The following is a 17778-nucleotide window of genomic DNA, read 5'->3' on the forward strand; positions in this document are numbered from 1 at the left end:
GGTAAATGGCAGTAATGCAGACCTGGAAAAATTAATTTCCCTGATAGAGCACTAAAATCATTGAAAATAGCTAGCAGAAGAGGCAAGTGCTGAGAGACATTATCTACATATAATGTGATGCCGCAGCGGGCAGCACATGTTACAAACGGGGCCCAAGTCAATGGCTCAATCCACTGCTCTTCAGCCCTGAGGCTGGAAAAAAATAGACTGCATGTGAAGTGTCTGCTGCAGCAGTAAATTTACTCTTCAGCCCCCAGGCTGGTGTTGTAGTGTTTATAGATAGTCTTGGCTCTGGCAGTAAGGTATCAGCCTGTATCACTGCCAATGCTGATCAGAAGGTTTTGTGTTTTCTATGCTCAGTCTTCTCCCATTTGTCTCTGTCTGATCTTTCCTGGTTTGGCACTCTATTTATGTGGTTGCTCCAGTGATTGGCTGCTGCGTGTCCTGACCGCCATTTTAGGTAGGGGGAAACTTTAAAAATTCTAGGAGTTCTCAGGGATAGCAACGCCCCTTGTGGCATTACACTAATAGTAGGTCATTATCTTCAACCGATATGCAGTGTTTTGTAGTGTTAATGGAAATAGGATGGATAAAGTAGAATGACCGACAACCTAAGGTTTTAAAAAATGAGTGGGGGCATTCCTGAATAGAGACCCTAGAAACAGGAAACTCAGATTGGTTGGCATGTTTCAATGATTTCAATTTCAACCCTTTTAACAAAACCTGATCCCTAAACCAAATGGACTACAACTAACCCTAGCTAATCTTGCCCGAAGTTGCCAGACGCCTTGTCGGTTTACAACAACAGAACGAACAGCATGAGGTAGGGAGTCTGTTGTGGTGTACAGAAGGTGCCAGCTCACTATGGTGCAAGATCCAATTCTCTCTTTAATAAAAATCTAGGTTTGCATCAAATCATTTGGCCAGAGTGATAGTGCCTTAGCATACAGTACAGCTTGACATCTGAAAACATCAGAGGGATGGGGTTCCTAGGATTTTTGTATTTTCTCAGGAATACACTTAGAATGTGTGAACGTGAGAATTAAGACATGGTTATGTTGTATTCTCAAATAACTCCTTTATTTACAGTATCAGTGGCACATTTCCTCTGTCAGCACAAATGGTTTAGTTGCATGTTTGAAAAAGCATTAATAAGAATATGAATAATGTTGGTTTTGCAGAAGTTAGAATACCATTTTAAAAGGTCACGATCTTATCATTTTTTCTAAGGCATGTTTTCAGACTTTTATTGTTAATCAAACTTGTAAAATCTAAAAAGTATGACAAGGACTCATGTTCAGGAAAATATTTGGCAGAACTTTCCATGAAGCTGTGTACATGCAGTGCTAATTAGTTTGAAAACCAGAGAGAAAATTTCTTAGGCTGAGGTTTTGCAAATACCTAACTAGAGGTTTCTAATCTAACTAGAGCTTGACCTTGACCTATTCAGTAAAATAGCAAGGTGCTCTGCCTTCACCAGTCGGTTGCCTAATTCTCCATTGGGAGAATTCACTATGGAGAATTATGATCAGTATCAAGCTGTAAAACAATTCTACATTTTTATGGTAATTGTCTTATAAAGTATGTTATCCTTAAAAGACTTTCTAGCTGTGAAAACTTTTTTTCAGTTAGTATAATCAGAATCTTGCAGTGGGTGTGCTTAATGATATTTGTATACAAATGCCTGTAATTCATCAGCTACTAGTGCAGTGTGTGGAACCAAAATGCTGTGAGCTGCGGAGGTAAATGTACTTGCTTAAATAGAGATTCTGCTCTGCATCTGCAAAATCCCTAGAGGACTGCATTCTGCAGACAGTTTGCTGACTGGATCTGTCCACCTGCCAGCAGTGGCCTGGGAACTTGACCAGTACAAACCTGCCCACGATCCCTCGTGTCCTCACGCCCTCGCCTCCTCTCCTTCACCGCAGACCTGCTCAGTCAGCCCACTCTCTGGGTCCCCTGTCAGGTCCCATTAATTGGCTCCGGAACGCTATCAGCCCCCCGAGATCTGGCAATGGCATTGTCTTTATCAAGCGTGTTGATGTGAACAGCCTGGTATTTGTTCACTGGTTTGATCTGGTCTGCCACTGTCTGTTTCTGCTGCGAGCGGATGCCCGCTGTCCCCAGGGCCTGCCTGTGACGCCGGGACACATTCTTCCTGTGGCATTTGTCCCTGGAAGGGCTCTGGGGATTCGACCCACCACGGGGCTTCCTCTGTGGCTGAACATCGCAGGCCCGCTCCCGGCTCTTTGGACACCTCTGCTCGGAAGACCACCTGTTCTTCTGTGCATTTAAGGGTCCAGCTTCATAAGAAGATGTCCTGGGAGTTTCCTGTGCCTTCCATAGCAACTTTATCTAATTGTTGCCTGATTAAATTAATCATAATAATGCTTCTGCTGTGAGCAGTTGTCTCTAATAACATTCTGTTGACTGAAGCGACAATCTGGTATGGGGCGGGCATTGGCACTCTGCTTCGCTGTGGTCCTGAAACCCTAGTTTTAAAAACTGGAATATAAAGTCATTTTCAAAGGTTAGGAGTTTTGTAAGATACAGTTGTTTAATTAAATGGGGCTGTAAATACCAGGGGCTTCAAGTTTAGTTCCTAGAGAGGCTAGTGTCTTCTTTATTGTGCCTGTGCCTGAGTAGTCAATTAACTTAATGAGTTTCTGTTTTAGGACAAGGTTGGATGTGTTGTGAAGTCTTTTACAGTTGATTACACAAAACAATCCCATCAGGAAAGGCACAGCTACCTACAGAATTCCTTGATGCCTGGTAATAAGTGTTATGTTTAAACAGGTGATTAAGTAATTTGGCCGAACGTGTCACTGTTGGCTCAGATGGACCAGAAGGACTCTTCAGAGGCTGAGATGGAGACCCTTGGTTTATACAGACCCTGCATGCTTTTCATTCCTTATTTAGAAGCTATTGGCATGACATCAAGGGCAAAATTACTGCATTTGGTCTTGTGATAGGATTTGCTCTTAGTTCTTCTTGCAGGTCATACTGTAAGTTAATTAGGAATTACAGTTGGGCAGCACACACTGGTTTGTGAAGCACCAAATATTTCCTGTCTCCAGCATCTGTGTATTACTTCAGATAGACAGGGAAATCTAAGGTATATGCACTCAAGGTAAAATGAAGTGAGTGTGGTCTGGATGTAAAGGGAAGTATATACATCTGTATTTGTATACATACAGTATTTTTAATGTCAGGTTATTTGGAAATTATGGTTTCGTTATGCCGTTTTTGTACTATATGTGTTATCGGGGAAGATTATCTGTGAGAATTTCCAGGCAGTTCCAGAGATTTCACAATCTTAATTTTAAGGTAAAAATAGAAATCTCTGTCGTCACACCCAAAAAAAAAAACATCTGCACATACAGAACACTCGCATGATAAATGTATTTCTATTTTATGGATTTCTATTTTTTTTCATACACCATATGTTTTGTTTTATTGCACAATATGAAGTGCCACCTGTGTCCTATAATTAGACAATAATTGAGCATATAAATGTCATCAAATCCATTTTTTTAAAGTGCTGTTTATCTGCTACCACACAATTAATTTTAAATAGTTGCCTGCTGCCCCAGTGTCAGCCTGCAAAAACTATCAGAGACTAAAAAAGACTGGCAGTGAAGCCAAATTCTTCTCCCACTGCTTCTAATCTCTAAACCACACTGCTCTCAGGGATCTCACTGGGCTTTCCTTTTATGCATTTGTTGCAGTGCCAGGATGGAAATATTGGAGTAGTGACGGATTTGGAGCAATATCAGTCTGTGCCATGGTGTGAGAAAGGATTTACACAGACCCTCTCTGGGTTTTTGAAGTGTGCTTGCTTATCTGATGCCTTTCTTCAAGGTGACTGATGAGGGCTGGTGTCGTTAAGAATTAATGTATCAGGTGTGGAAGGGAAACACACCAGAGTTGAAGGATTGAGTTATGATGAAGTGAGGTGATTAGTATAGCTGTTTACGTAGTTTGCCACAACAGTATATGGAGGTACAATGCACAGGAAGTGGGGAAACCAATGTGTCTGTTAAATAACCAATCAACTTTGACTTTCATAAGATTGGAAAATCAGGAAAATGTGTATTATATTTTACACACTTTTTCCAGGTTCCAGATAATTTTGAATTTCCCTACGTTTGACTAAAGCTGAAATTCATCTTCATCTAGGCTGGAAATTATCAAGTTTCCCCAGCCTCCATTGTAATAGTCTGATCAGGAAAATGCAGTTGATTCCCTACTTAAAAGGTGAAGATACTGCAGGTAATGGGGAAAATATTTTACTTTGGTTTATGCTTAAAGGAAGAATTCAGAAAGTAATGTGAAAGCAGCACTCCGTGAGCTTCAAAATAATCAATAAGTAAAGAAAAAAGTTACAGGATATGTTCCCTTTTACAGAAGTGGGCAGTCCTTATTGCACACCTTACCAAACAGATTCCCCCTTTCGATGAATTGATTTACCTTTTCTCTCTGTAACCCACACAGTCTGTGTGTTAACCCACGTCCCTGAGTTACCTTCACAGGCAATAGCAAAACAAATGGCTGTGTAAAGCTGGCGTGCAGCAGGTCTTTTAAATTGGATTTGGCCTACAGATTCTCCCTGTAGTGCTACAGCACTTACTGTACACGCCGGGGTTTGCCAGAGCCGCACTGTCTGAATGACATTGGTCGAGTCGGCCGACACACATGGCTGTCCACTGCCCTGGGGACAGGCTGTCTCATGCTGGGGATCAGAAAGTGGTGCAAGCTGGAGCCAGCTCTCTTTACCATTACCCAGACCACTGAAGCAGAGGACCAGCTCATCAGCTCGCTCCTGTATCTGCGAGACTTAATTGGCACCAGTGAGCTTGAAATGAGAACTTGGCCTTGAGTCTTGGCAACGACCGACCTCTGCAGAGCATGTGGTAACTGTCTCGCTGCCGAGAGGGAGACAGACAGGAAGTGCCTTCATAGTTACAGCTCGCCTCTCGTTTACTTTCCGTGTGCACCCAGTTCCACCCATCCATTTTCCAAATACCTTATTCAATACAGCAGCAGGTGCAGGGCAGGACACACTCTGGGTGGGACGTCAGTCCATCGCACGGCAGACAGACACAAACATCACATCCATTAGGATGGTATTGTCACAGTCTACTGTGGTAAAGCACAATGAAAGCATGGTAAATGCTAGAATAACAGTAGAATAAAAGACACTGGAAGCAAGATAACATCAAATGAGGAGGAAAACTATAAAAAAACTGGAACATCAATTTCCCTTCGGGATCAATAAAGTCTTATCTGTCTATCTAAAAAACATTTTGAAAGTAAATGCTGTAGCACTGTGAGCATGGTCTTGGTCTAGAAAAATGGGAAAAATGTGTTAATCTGTGTCAAATTATCTCCTCAAACTTGCCTGTTAGTGATTTTTTTATGATAGGGCAGAGGTTTAGAAGAGCTGATCATCTGTGTCAATTCGCAAAATTAGAAAAGAGCTATGAATTCAGAGTGCGGGCTAAGCCCAGAGCAGACTGATTTGCGAAAGAAAAGAAGAGGGACATGTCTGAAGGAGCGATAGGGCCAGAGCCAGGGCGAAGATTAAAAGGATTTTTTTTTAGTTGGCAGAGGTCTGCGAGACAGAAACCTTTGAAGATTCAATGCTTTGATGGTAATAACATTACATTTTTCTTCCTCTCCTTGCTGCCTGTGTCGGTTAAGCTTCTGTGTTGAATCTGGAGCACTGGCAGCTAGGAGCCTGGGTAGTCACACGATGGTCAAGACAGGGGCCTATGACCGTTTTCCAGAAGGTTCTGTCGACATCTATTGAAGTCCGTGTTCAGAGTGTGAGAGAAAGAGGTACATGCCTCTCCTCTTGGCTTCATTCTGTTTTATACCATTATCTCCCCTCCCATCAGCAGCCTGGGTAACGCTGAGAAGTGATATCTTCCTGGGATCTTAGATGTTTCTCTTTTGAAGACACATTATCATTTCTGGATCATTTTTTCCTCGGCGGTTTGGGGAATTAACATTTATATAATCTGTGATGCTGTTAAAGAGGGGGGCAATAATAGCTTTACAACTTTAATTTGATGATTTCTGATCGCCCCCTTTACTGTTCTTCCTTCTGGTGGAGAGGAGGGGTTATCGAGAGTTCATCTGCTCTCTTGGTAGAAATGCCTGGAATGAAAATATGTTTTATTCTTGTAATTCTTTAGAGCAAAAAAAGTTTATCCCTGAAAATTCTGTTCTAATTTCTTTTTATTCATTCCCTAACAGCATCTATAAAATGAAAATGATGTGTCAGCCATTCAAGCTATGTTTCAAGTCTTATGTTTATAGTTCATGCTCCTGCGACCCGCATGTTATACTCTTGCTCTTGTCTGTGATAAATGTCACCTGCAGGTGTCTGCCCAGCCTTTTTGTCAGATTTTTTCCCACTTGTACACTGCAGGCAAATCCTCCTACGTTGGTGTCATTTGCACATTTTGACAGCTTTACTAACTGTATGGAGTCCAGATCATTGATATACATTTGTGCAACCCTGTCTTGAGTGGAGCTGGGTATTAAAACTGTCTAAAATCGCTCACAGACGTAGTGTTGGCTTATGAACTACAGCTCCCATAAAAGCACTGAACAACTGCTGGCGGCGTCTCCGTCACTGTCCCTGTTCTGCCTGGCTGTGCTGAGGCCTAGCAGGTGCCTCCGAAGACCTGTCCCTGGTCACCAGAGACCACTGGAGGCGCTCACACAGGATTCCTTATTTTAAAAAAAAGTTTTAAGTTCTCAAAAAAATAGAAAAAATCATGGGAGGGTTTCCAGAGATAATAATAATAATCAAATTTATTTTATATAGTGCCTTTAAAGGTGGCTTCTCAAAGCGCTTTACAGGATGACAATAACAATAAATAAGAAGAATACAACAATAAATAAGAATACACAAGATGAGACAGAATTATAATATACAATTACAACAATACAACAATTACAATAGAGGAGACCGTGGATGGTGGTACTAAGAAGAGCAGAGGGGTGAAGAATGGAACCAGTTAAGTAAAGGCTTTTCTGAAGAAGAGGGTTTTGAGTCTGGATTTGAGGGAGTTTAGAGAAGGTGACTCTCTGATATCCTTGGGCAAAGAGTTCCAAAGCGTGGGGGCATAACAGGAGAAGGCCCTGTCACCCATACAAAGAAATTTACAGGTCAGGAGTACATCAAGCTGGTAGCGAGGTTTTTACTACTTGTCTGCGCTAGGCCCTACTCCTGAGCCCCCCCACCTCATCACCTCGTTACATCTGCAAGAGAACCTAATACTGACCCCTGTGGTACTCCACTAGTGACATCACCCCAGTCTGAGTGTTCGCCCCCTGCACTCCCTCTTTTCTCTTGACCTCAAATGCCACCTACCTGCAAGTGGAGAATTAATCTTGTAAAAGCTTTTTGAATGAATAACATAAAGTATGCTGTGTTTGCGTACATTACTGCTGTTGCTCGTTCACAGACTAAGTTAGAGAACATTTTCTGAATCCAGGTTGCTTACGCCCTGGAATCTTATTGTTATACAGAGAATGATGTGGCGCTCATTATCATTTCTTAGCATCGAATCTGCAAGGTGCAGCGCGCGTCTTAGCCGGAGGCCTGAAGCAGCAGCTCACAGCTCACAGGGCCGTTGGCTCTGTAGTTCTCAGGAGTGAATTTATGAGCTGTTACTATGCCACGCTACAGTCTGCTGCTATGTTAGCTACCTTGTCAGAAGGTGATAATGAGCCAAGTGTAGGGGGCTTGATAACAGTCATTACCACAGGATTAACCTGATTAGCACACCCAAATTCCCACTGATATGATTATTATTATAAACCTAATTAATGGTGAGCAGAAAGATGGTATGGGAGGGTGGATAGTCTTGTAGAGAAATTTCAAAAGAAGGGGTAGGCGCATTTATTGTTTCTCTCTTTTTTTAAAAAAGACTGCGTGTTCATATACTGTTAGCCAATTTTGTTGTAAGCCAGCTTCACTGGTGTCAGCCTGGTCACTCGTGGTCTGTTCTCATCCCCTAGATCTGCAAGCCATAAAAAGAGTGGTTTTCTGTCGCTACAGTTTCTAGATTCAGATAAGTATCCAAACTTTAGACTGTTTCGTAGAAGTGATATTCACTAGATTGCCAGTGATATTAAATGTAAAAAAATAGCATTTAGAATTTCCTTTAGAATATTGTGTACTCTTTTGGGCACCATGTTGTGGAAAAGATGTTGCTTCTTCTGTTCAGTTCAGAGAAGAGCAACCAATTTCATTCTGGGGCTTATGGGACGTCCTACAGTGACGGCTGATGAAACTGAATCCTCTTGGTCTTGAACAGAGAAGACTACAAGGCACCTGATCCAAGTATTCAAGGTACTCAAAGACCGTGGGCCGAACGAACCCCCCCATTCATAACCTTTCTTCTGTTTTTAAGAAAAAAAGAAACAACATTGTAATAATTACACACTGATTATAAAAACACAACAAGTAGGTTTTTTTGGTTTTATTGAGCCGTTTTAATGAAGTGTACTTGATTTTGAGAGGTTTGTGTTCGCTGGGGAATGGCACACCTGGTGATGAACACTGTGATGCCGTGCACTGGCAGCCTTGAAACTGAACAGATTTTGAAGCAGCCTGTTGTCTTTCTTGAAGCTATTTGGAATTACAGTATGTGTTCCATTCAGTAGGTATGGCTTACTTGCTTTTGTGTTTTGTTTTCTTCCATTCATTGTCAGAAAACTGTTTATCCCTGGCAAGGGCTTTGGTATTCTGGTAAACACCGTGGGCCCAAAGGCTCTAAGGGGTGTCATCTAAGTGATGACTGTCTAGGGGGTTCCCTAAAATCAGAAAGAGACTTTTCACCCCTTTTCTAGAGGCATACTGTATATACTTTGAACTCTTACATAGTGACTCTTGGTGCTCTGTTGACACATAGTTCTGATTTTAAGGTTTTAGGGGTCCTAATTTGGAATAATTTGTGTTGGAAAATAGTCCCCCAGTCTCAGTCTCTTGCTTCCTTGGCTGGTGGTCTTCCTTGTACAGAGTGGGACAAGAGTCCCACTTCCCATTAAAACACCCCAGACTCAACCCTGCCATGGTGTAGTGAGTGCTCAGCATCACAGGGGAAGGGTGGCACATTGAGGAACCTGCAGCCAGTCCCACAGGGTGCTGGTCAAGGACAGAAGAGACGCTGTCGACTCCTCCTTGTCTTTTGAGCTCGGCCTGCGAACAGGCTTTTATTTATTCTGTTTTGTATTACTCTTGCTGAGACTTTGATTAATGAACCATCCAGTTAACGAAGCTGAGAGCACAGCAATTAAGGAGGCTGAGTGGGAGAGATACTGTATTTGAGATATTTTTCTTAAGGAACACATGTATTCCAGGTGGCACACTAGCAAGGTTACCTTTGTTTTGCCTTTCCTTGTTTTTTTCCCCACAGGGATCTTTATCACCAAGTCACCAGGACTGATGTTGCTAGTTGTTAGTTTCACGTTAAACTAGAAGGGTCAATGCCAAACACGGGGCTAAGGGTTCCAGCACCTTTAATGATGATGGATGTTTCAGAGTATAATTTCTTCTCTCCAGCATATTTGCTGATGTCTTGCAAGGGAAAGTGTCAGTACTGTACGTTTTCATAACTTTTTGCCCAAGATCAGAGCCCATTATGTACATGCACAGAATCTTTCAAGAAAGAGGCTCCAGAGTCCTGTACTTCAGGGGAATCTGGAGAGAACATGATGGTACGGGATATGGGACAGTGCAGTAGAAATACAACTCATGTGTGAATAAAACCCAAAAAGTTGCTTATCATAGAGAGAGCCACATTCAGGTGTGTAAAGCCAGTTTCAGGATTCTAGTCTTCTCTGCAGTGAAAAAGCCTTCCAGCAATTCCCCATTCTCCCCCGTGTGCTGTCACAGGGTTTGTAGCTGTGACTCAAGAAATCAAAAACCCACAATCAGCTCTTCCAAATTAGGCATCTATATCAATAATTGGCATTTCTGAGTTTGTATAAAATATCTTAATAAATTTAACTTGAGTAGTTTTATGTTAAACATTTCCATTAAATGGAATGCATCTAGTATGTGTTTGTACTGCAAAATGTACAATAAATTCCCAGGTTTGCAGTGGAATTGATGGTACCAATCTTTTTGTAAGCCACAAGTCACAGACAAGCACACGCTGCTGTGATGCTGGATTAAAGCACAGATAAGGGTTTAGTGTGTATTGTTTTCAGAAAAATGTAAACTTAAATTCATAAGCTAGAAGCCATATGAACTGTTTTTGACACGACACAAACAAGATCTTTACTCGTGCAATGGGTTTGCATGCAGCTTTGCCCACTGCTGGTTTGAGATCAGAATTATCGATGGTTGAATTGCAAAGCTGCCATCCGGCTGTTCTTCTATTGCATCAGGGAATCCACAACACAAGGGGGGTTCCTTCAGGAAAGGGCCAGGTTACTTCAGGGGTGTGGGGAGAAGATGACAATAGCTCTGGGATGGTACAGTAAAAAACTGTCCCATCAGCAAATTAAACTTAAAATTCGCTAACGAGAGCCACGTTCGGGAGTGTAACGACGGGTTAAGGATTCCGGGTTTCTCTGCTCTGAATGAGCATGGCGTACAGGCGTTTGAGATTGTGTTGTGCTGCTGACGCAGGATGTGGCGGCTCTGCTGGGATTCCTGTGCGCAGCCCAGCAGCATGCTGTGATTAATGAAGCTGATTCCGCTGCTGCTCGGCGTGTACAAACAGCGGAGAAGAGCGGGCCAGTCTGGGCGCCTTTCTTCTTCTCTGCAAGCTTCCTGTGTGTCCTCAGACGGTCAGCCGACTTGGAAACAGTGCGGATTCTGCTGGTCTTCTTTTAAGCACTAAGCTTTGGTTTCTTTTATTGCTTTATCCCTTTTCTCTTTATCTCGTTCTTTTCCCCTTTTTTGTTTCTGACTTTCGGATCTTTCTGTACTTTTATAAGGGCCTCCGAGTTCTGCTTGGCTCGTGTCTTTAAAACGATCAGAAATGTGGTCAGATGCGGCTCTTTGCCTCATCTCATCAGCACCGTGAGGAATGAGCTGAGGTCTTTGAAAAGGCCCACAAGTGTCACTGAACTGAGGGTGTCAGAGATTCTGCCAAGAGATCACAAGGTTGAAAAACCTCTACAGCTCGAAGCTGTCCAGGGTGTTCTGTCTGATGCCTAAAAATATGGATACAAGCTGTGCTTTTGTTCCCTTTTTTGTGATGCATTCGATGACTGTGGTTGACAGATTGCAAGGGGCTACGGAATAAATAATTTCAGTGTTCTTCTAACATTATTTTCAAGGTAACCTGGTGACATTGACAAAGGTGGAGCATGCTGGGACATTGCAGCTTGTTCTCCGGAGATGGTGTGTTAGCAGCTGTGCAGTGTACAAGGAGAAACAGATCATGATACCAGCTGACTTAATATGCTAAACTAAAACTAACTTAAATGACTATTCATGTTTCAAACAATTTTGAGGTGAAAGGATAGCAGCTCAAAAGTATAAAAAACAGCAACTGGTGACACAGTCACAGCCAGTTTCATGGAAAAAGAAACAGAAATAAAACTGTAACAACTGTGAGTTATTACATTAAATAACATGCTGTACTGTATGTAATTGCACAATGTAACACACAATGTCAGATCAATTGTTTATACTGTTTTCCAGTGAACTGCAGCCAATTTTGAGTGGACCTACGGTACAGTATGTTGTCTACTGCTGGATTTGTGTCTTTGTACAGTTAATTTTGGAAGTTAGGGTGAAATTCAGGAGCAAAAACGTCTATTCCCACTAACATTAGAGGTTTCAGTGTACTTATAAATTTCTCCTGCCTCTGAATGATCGTGTTCTTTCTGTCCTCTTGCAGGTGGAGCGAGAGATAGCCATCCTGAAGCTCATAGAACACCCTCACGTTTTAAAGTTGCATGACGTCTACGAAAACAAAAAATATTTGTGAGTATTTTCACTGCTGTTGGGGACTTCCCCTGATGTTTATTCCTGCTCTCCAACTCAAATTTTAATGCGACCCTTTACTATAAATTGGGGTTCGCTAGGTATTTTCTAATATTTTCCTGAGAGACAACAGGATTTTTTTTTTTATTGAACTGAATATTGAGCATTTCCCTTTACTTAAACAGAGACTCATCTGTTTAAACGGTGCAACTCCAGACTAGAAGAAAAAAAACCCTCTCTCACAGAAAGCATCACAGGATCTTAAATGACCCAGATCCAGATCTAAATTAATGTAGATAAGATAAGATCACTTTATTGGCCATATACAATTTCTTGCATTAGGAATTTGTCTTTTTGCATACCCCAGCTTGCTCTCCATGAGACACACAGGCACACACCGGCCACGGGATTTGAACCGGCAACCTTCCAGCCACAGGCGCATATCCTTAGCCACAGTGCCACCACTCCGCCCCCAGAACTGAATATTGGATATGTAGGATACTGGCACCACCTACAGGTCCAACCATGCTACTGATTGCAGCAACCTGATTTCCCCTGAAGGTCTCCTGTCCAATACTGACCGGGCCCAGCCTTGCTTAGCTTCTGTGGTCTGATAAGATCAGGCACCGCAGTGTTTCCACTATTTTCCTTTGGGCTTGGCTTAGGGGAATGTCTGATTTCCGTGGTTTGCAGCTGGAATACATGAATACAAACCTAGTACAAACAAAGCATTAATAACTGCTCAAAGCAGGTCTTCAGTCATGCTTAATTGGAAAGTGTTAATGTAATGTGGAACGCTTATGTGTGTAACCATATTGTGAATAATCCTTCATGCCAGTGTTAATGCTGTTGTGGCTTTCAGTTTTATTTTCAGAAAGATGTACTGTATGACCATGCATACTAATGACCACATCTGATCTCACAGTCTGAAGGTTCTGAAAGGAGTTCACACCGTCTTTGTGTTGTAGTTATTTATTTTCTCCATCATGACTCCTTGTGTTCTGTGTTTCTCTGTTATAGTTGCTCCGCCAATTATGTTCAATGCAAACTGGTAATTGCAGTAACAGCAGCAGCTCAGAGCTCATCTCTTAGAATTGATCAGAGAGAGCAGGGAACTGGAGACAGGATTACAGAGGAATTTACTTACATGCAGATTCTTTTCTCAGCAAAATAAAAAATGCATAAAACCTCAGCCATTCTGTTTCCTCTGTCAGCTTCCGGAGCCTAGCAGCTTCTGTGTATTTGAAAACCCCATGATCTCAATAATTGATAAAGGCGCTCTCCAGCTTAAATCGCAGCGGAATTTGTTTTTAATATTCTGATGACAGGGACTAATCGCCCTGCCAGCTGGGAAAGAGTTTCGTTGTGAAAATGTTATAGTTGCAAATCATGTTTGACTTTTACCCTAATTTGAATTGGTGACAGGTAATTGCTTGAGTAAATCTTTAAATCTGTGAAGGAATCACATTCCCTGGGGGATTCGTGTGAAGGTGGAGGTTGCCAGAACGCAGGAAAAGAGGTGCCTGTTAGTGCCATCGGTTTCCTTTTCCGTTTCTTGCCCTACGCCCTGGTTCCACTGAAAAAGGTTGCTTTTGACAAGTCAATGGCCCCAGACATTGATGTTAGAAGCCAATGTAAAAAACACTTGTGCCCTCAGATGCACTGCACAGCGCCACTCTACCTGAAGGGGTGAACATCTTCGATCTGATTAGAGGGCTTCCCACTGAGTACTGTTTTAGGAAACTTTTTTCTTTATTAAAAAAAGTATTATTCATGAAATGATTGTGTCTTTGCAGAACGTTTTTTATTAAATGTATGTTTTTCCAAACGCAGAAAGATACACAATATCCCCAAGCCCCGCGCACACATCACCACCTAAGAACCCCTCAGATAAGGTCAGTTACAGTAGAACTAATGTGCAGAAAGGTTTTGACCCCATCAGCAGCATGAAGTCAAGCCTCCACTGGCATCATGGGTCTGACACAGTGACACCTCCTTGAATGAATAACATATACGTAGCGGCTCCTAAGCGAGAATTGAGAGACACAGTAACATATCAATTCTGCCATTCACTCTCCCATACTTAAAAATAATAGGAATAAATAGCAGACTTCCTCCCACCAAAAAATCTGGAGAGGTGACCCCTTCTCTACTCAGAATTGTGGTGCTCACATGACAAGTCCTGAAATCCGCCTCCTCGTATTACAGTCAAAGATGCTCCCAGTAAGAGAGAGTCTAAAGAGTCACAAAAATAGAAATACATTGCTAACCGCCCTGGTCAAAAGCTATCAGGAAAAAAAATAAATAGAAAAAATACCCCAAAATGTGATTGATAAAGCATCCATAAGAGTACCATAAGTCCCCATGAAACTTAGTTCTGCTTCACTGCTGTATTGCCCACCACTCTTAGTTAGCTCCCTGGCACATGGCTCGCGTGACTTCCTGCATGTGTAGTCTACATGTAGTCAAAAGAGGCTTTCCATTTTGTGATGTCACACTTTTGCGTTATAGTATGTTTTGATTTTTAATTTATTTTCCAAGGCAACTTACAATCACAAGTCCTAAACTATTAATGAGCACACAATTTAGAAGTTAAAGAGCAGTATGACAAGAAGCTTAGAGTTCACTTGAGTCAATGCCTGGGAGGATTTAGAATACTTGGAATTTTGAATGCTAGGTACCTTTGGAGTCCTCTCGGTTTAAAACTAAAAAGAGTCTGTAATCTTCGGAATTCACAGTAATTAATTCCTTTCAAATCAGGATTTAGTCTGATATTCTGTTTGCTGTTCTCTGGACAGATTCTGAAGTAGCAGCACCCTTTTTTAGTACAATGACCAAAATCATACACAGTATTCTAGATGAAGTCTTAGTACTGAATTGTACAATTTAATGTAACAGTTTTAATTTAAATTCTACTTGTGACCATCCAATAATTCACTTGCCTCCTTCACATTGTCTTTAAGAAAACCAAGTCTTTTTCATAAGACTTAAATAGCTGATTTAAGGTCAGACTTACTGTACAGTGTTTTGTAACCCTAATATTTAGGCAACATCTGTGAACTTGACCACTTTACTAACTATTCCAGAATTTGGAGCACTGATATAAATTAGGAACTGCAACAGTTTTAATACAGATCCCTAGGATAACAAAATCTTCTCAAAGGAGATTTGTAATGCCCTTTTTCAAAAGCTTGGTTTTCTTGGCGGCTTCAGGAGGTGTCTTTAAGTCCCCGGCTGTTTATGATAGCAAGGAAAAACCCGTGATCCAGTGCATGAGACCTAGATGTGTTGAGATATTTGAGCAATGAAGTGGAAACAGAGTGGCGACTGGAGTGTGACACTGGTGTGTGGTGGCCTTCTGTGTGCTTCACTGTCACAGAGCAGGCAGCAGGTGCTTTCTGGTGAGGCTCGGTCATCTGTGGCAGACTTGCTGACAGCGCTGTGCAGTCTGTGAGATTGCGTGTGATTATTAGGTTAGTGTTCACAAGCTAGGGTGTAAGGTAATTCACATACTGTAAGGTCTGTAGCTCTCCAAGTTTTGCTATGTTTAGCAGTTTTTAAAATAACCATGCCACTGACGTCACCACAAATAGGGTTTTGATGAACCTGTTATTGGATTTTATCATCTTGGTTTCTATTTTTTTCTTATCTGACATAGAACAAGTGGACATATTGGCTGCTGTCTCTTTGCGTGCTCCTAAGCAATGATTTTGCAAGCAGTACAACTTTTCCATCAGCCCTGTTAAATTTCTGTATCAATGAGTGCAGAGGAAATTACTTTCATGTTCTTTAGAAGCAAAAGCAGATACAGTATGCAACATTTTCTTAAAAATGCCATATCTTGCTTGTATTTTGTATCTGTGCTCATCCCAAATGATAAGTTGACTGTTCTCTCTAAAATAAGCAGGCTTATTTTTATTTCTTACAGCAAACATGATGTATACAATGACAAAAGGATTGTGACCCATTTTTTAAACGTTTAGATTTTCTATTTAGACTAACACTTTGCTTGATTTTCCTTCCTTTTGCTGTAATGATTAGAAAATGGCACCCCGGTATCATCAAAGCATCAAATCACCTGTACTTAAAACCCGGAGCATTAAATCCTGAGCATCAGCACAGGTGTTTGTGTCCAGAAGAAGTACAATTTAGACCTGCTGGAGACATACAGTAACTTTGTCACATTGGAAGTTCTTCTTATTAATTTTAGGATTATTAAAGGGAAAGAAGTAAGCATTTCATTGCTGCAGGCTCTCATTGTTTGTTGCCTGTTACCTTTTAGTCTGGGTGTGTAGGGATGTGTAAAGTTGAAGTAATAGCTTCTTCTCTATCGTTGGCACCTTGCTCATACAGACCGGCAGTGGCATGAGCAGGACTGCTCTGCAGGGGGAGTCACACTTCTCTTTTACCAGAAAGGGAGCCTTTGAAATGGGTGCTGGTTTTCACACTGATCTTCCTTCTTTTGCCAACAGATATTTGGTTCTAGAACACGTGTCGGGAGGAGAGCTTTTCGACTACCTGGTAAAAAAGGGCAGGTTAACACCCAAGGAAGCCAGAAAGTTCTTTCGACAGATCATCTCTGCGCTAGACTTCTGCCACAGCCATTCGATATGGTGAGTGCTCCTGCAAGGGCTGAAATCCATGCACAATGTGCACAATTTTTCTTATTTCTTTTTCATTAATATCTGTTTTTCCACTTTACAAATAATCTTTCCTGCTCAGCTGTGTAATTTGTGTAGTATTCAAACTGCTTGTGTATCCTTTTACAGAAGGCTCTCATTTTGTGGATTCTCAATTATAATTACCGCTTTCTTCTCCTTTGCATTCATCCTATACCTGCACTAAGCTGCAGTGACTACTTTGACTGACAGGCACTTCCACTTTACTTTTATTTGCTACTTTTGATTTTGACCTGTATTAAGCTGTACAGCTGTGTTCTTCATTCACTCAAACGTATTTTTGCAGGCTATGTACTGTAAGTGAGGCAGGATAGGAGCATCTGCTAAACAAATAAATAACGATGTGCATTAGGCTCTCTGTGATGCACCAGGCCAAGATAAACGTGCGTAAGCATGTGGAAATGAGTGCAGCGTGTGCAGTGAGTGCAATGTATTGCCTCTTTGTCGATTGCGTTTTAATTTAACAGCACAAATCCATACAGCATTATAGGCCTGACAAAGTATATTTAACAGCATTCCAAGGTGCCGTATATGTAAGCAAAACCAATAAAGGAGAAGAATGTCTTTCCCAAGCCCTAGCTCTGTTAGTGAAGGAGCTATGAAAGGGGACAGCCGGTTTATGCCTGCTCTCCTGTGCGCAGAATGCCTAAGCTTGTGCTGACTCAGTACTCGTCTCGCCTGGGGAGTTCCTGCAGCGTGGTGCCTGTCACACACCTGCGCAGCACGCTGGCACTGTGTGAAGAGTGACATCATCTTCCGTGAATGTCACCACCTCCGTGGCTTTCAGGAGACACAGCCACTGGAGCTGCTCTTCAGTGCCATGGGCTTGCAGATCAGGATTCATATTGGAGTCCGAAGGTAGTGAGGGGGAGGTCGCAGTTTTGAGATTTCTATCTGGTTTTTCTTTTGAGGTTTTGAAGTTTAGGGTTGTCGTATCTGTTCTAGAAAAGAGGATGGACAAACACAAATACACTCCTTCACGCTGGCCATGGTGATGTGGGTTCAGATATTATAGGCTTCTCTTGTTTCTCCCCCTCCCTCCCAAGGGGATTTGATGAAACTATTCTGTAACCAGCTTCCATCTGCTTCTGCTTAACATATTCACACCCAGGGGAATTCATTTACTGGCTTATC

The 17778-nt window shown here is 41.8% G+C and overlaps 1 protein-coding gene across 11 annotated transcripts in view; it reads left to right on the forward strand.

Annotated features, from left to right (window-relative positions):
• Window positions 1-17778, forward strand: part of brsk2b (BR serine/threonine kinase 2b) — a 287758-nt gene that overhangs the window by 168378 nt on the left and 101602 nt on the right. For all 11 annotated transcript variants that reach the window (XM_088610892.1, XM_088610896.1, XM_088610893.1 and 8 more), the window contains exons 3-4: window positions 11880-11965; window positions 16438-16578. In XM_088610892.1, the coding sequence (XP_088467018.1) occupies window positions 11880-11965; window positions 16438-16578 (227 nt within the window). The remainder of the gene's footprint in view (window positions 1-11879; window positions 11966-16437; window positions 16579-17778) is intronic.

The sequence above is a fragment of the Lepisosteus platostomus genome, chromosome 18 (genome assembly GCF_059453375.1).
Source record: "Lepisosteus platostomus isolate fLepPlt1 chromosome 18, fLepPlt1.hap1, whole genome shotgun sequence".
Classification (NCBI taxonomy): domain Eukaryota; kingdom Metazoa; phylum Chordata; class Actinopteri; order Semionotiformes; family Lepisosteidae; genus Lepisosteus; species Lepisosteus platostomus.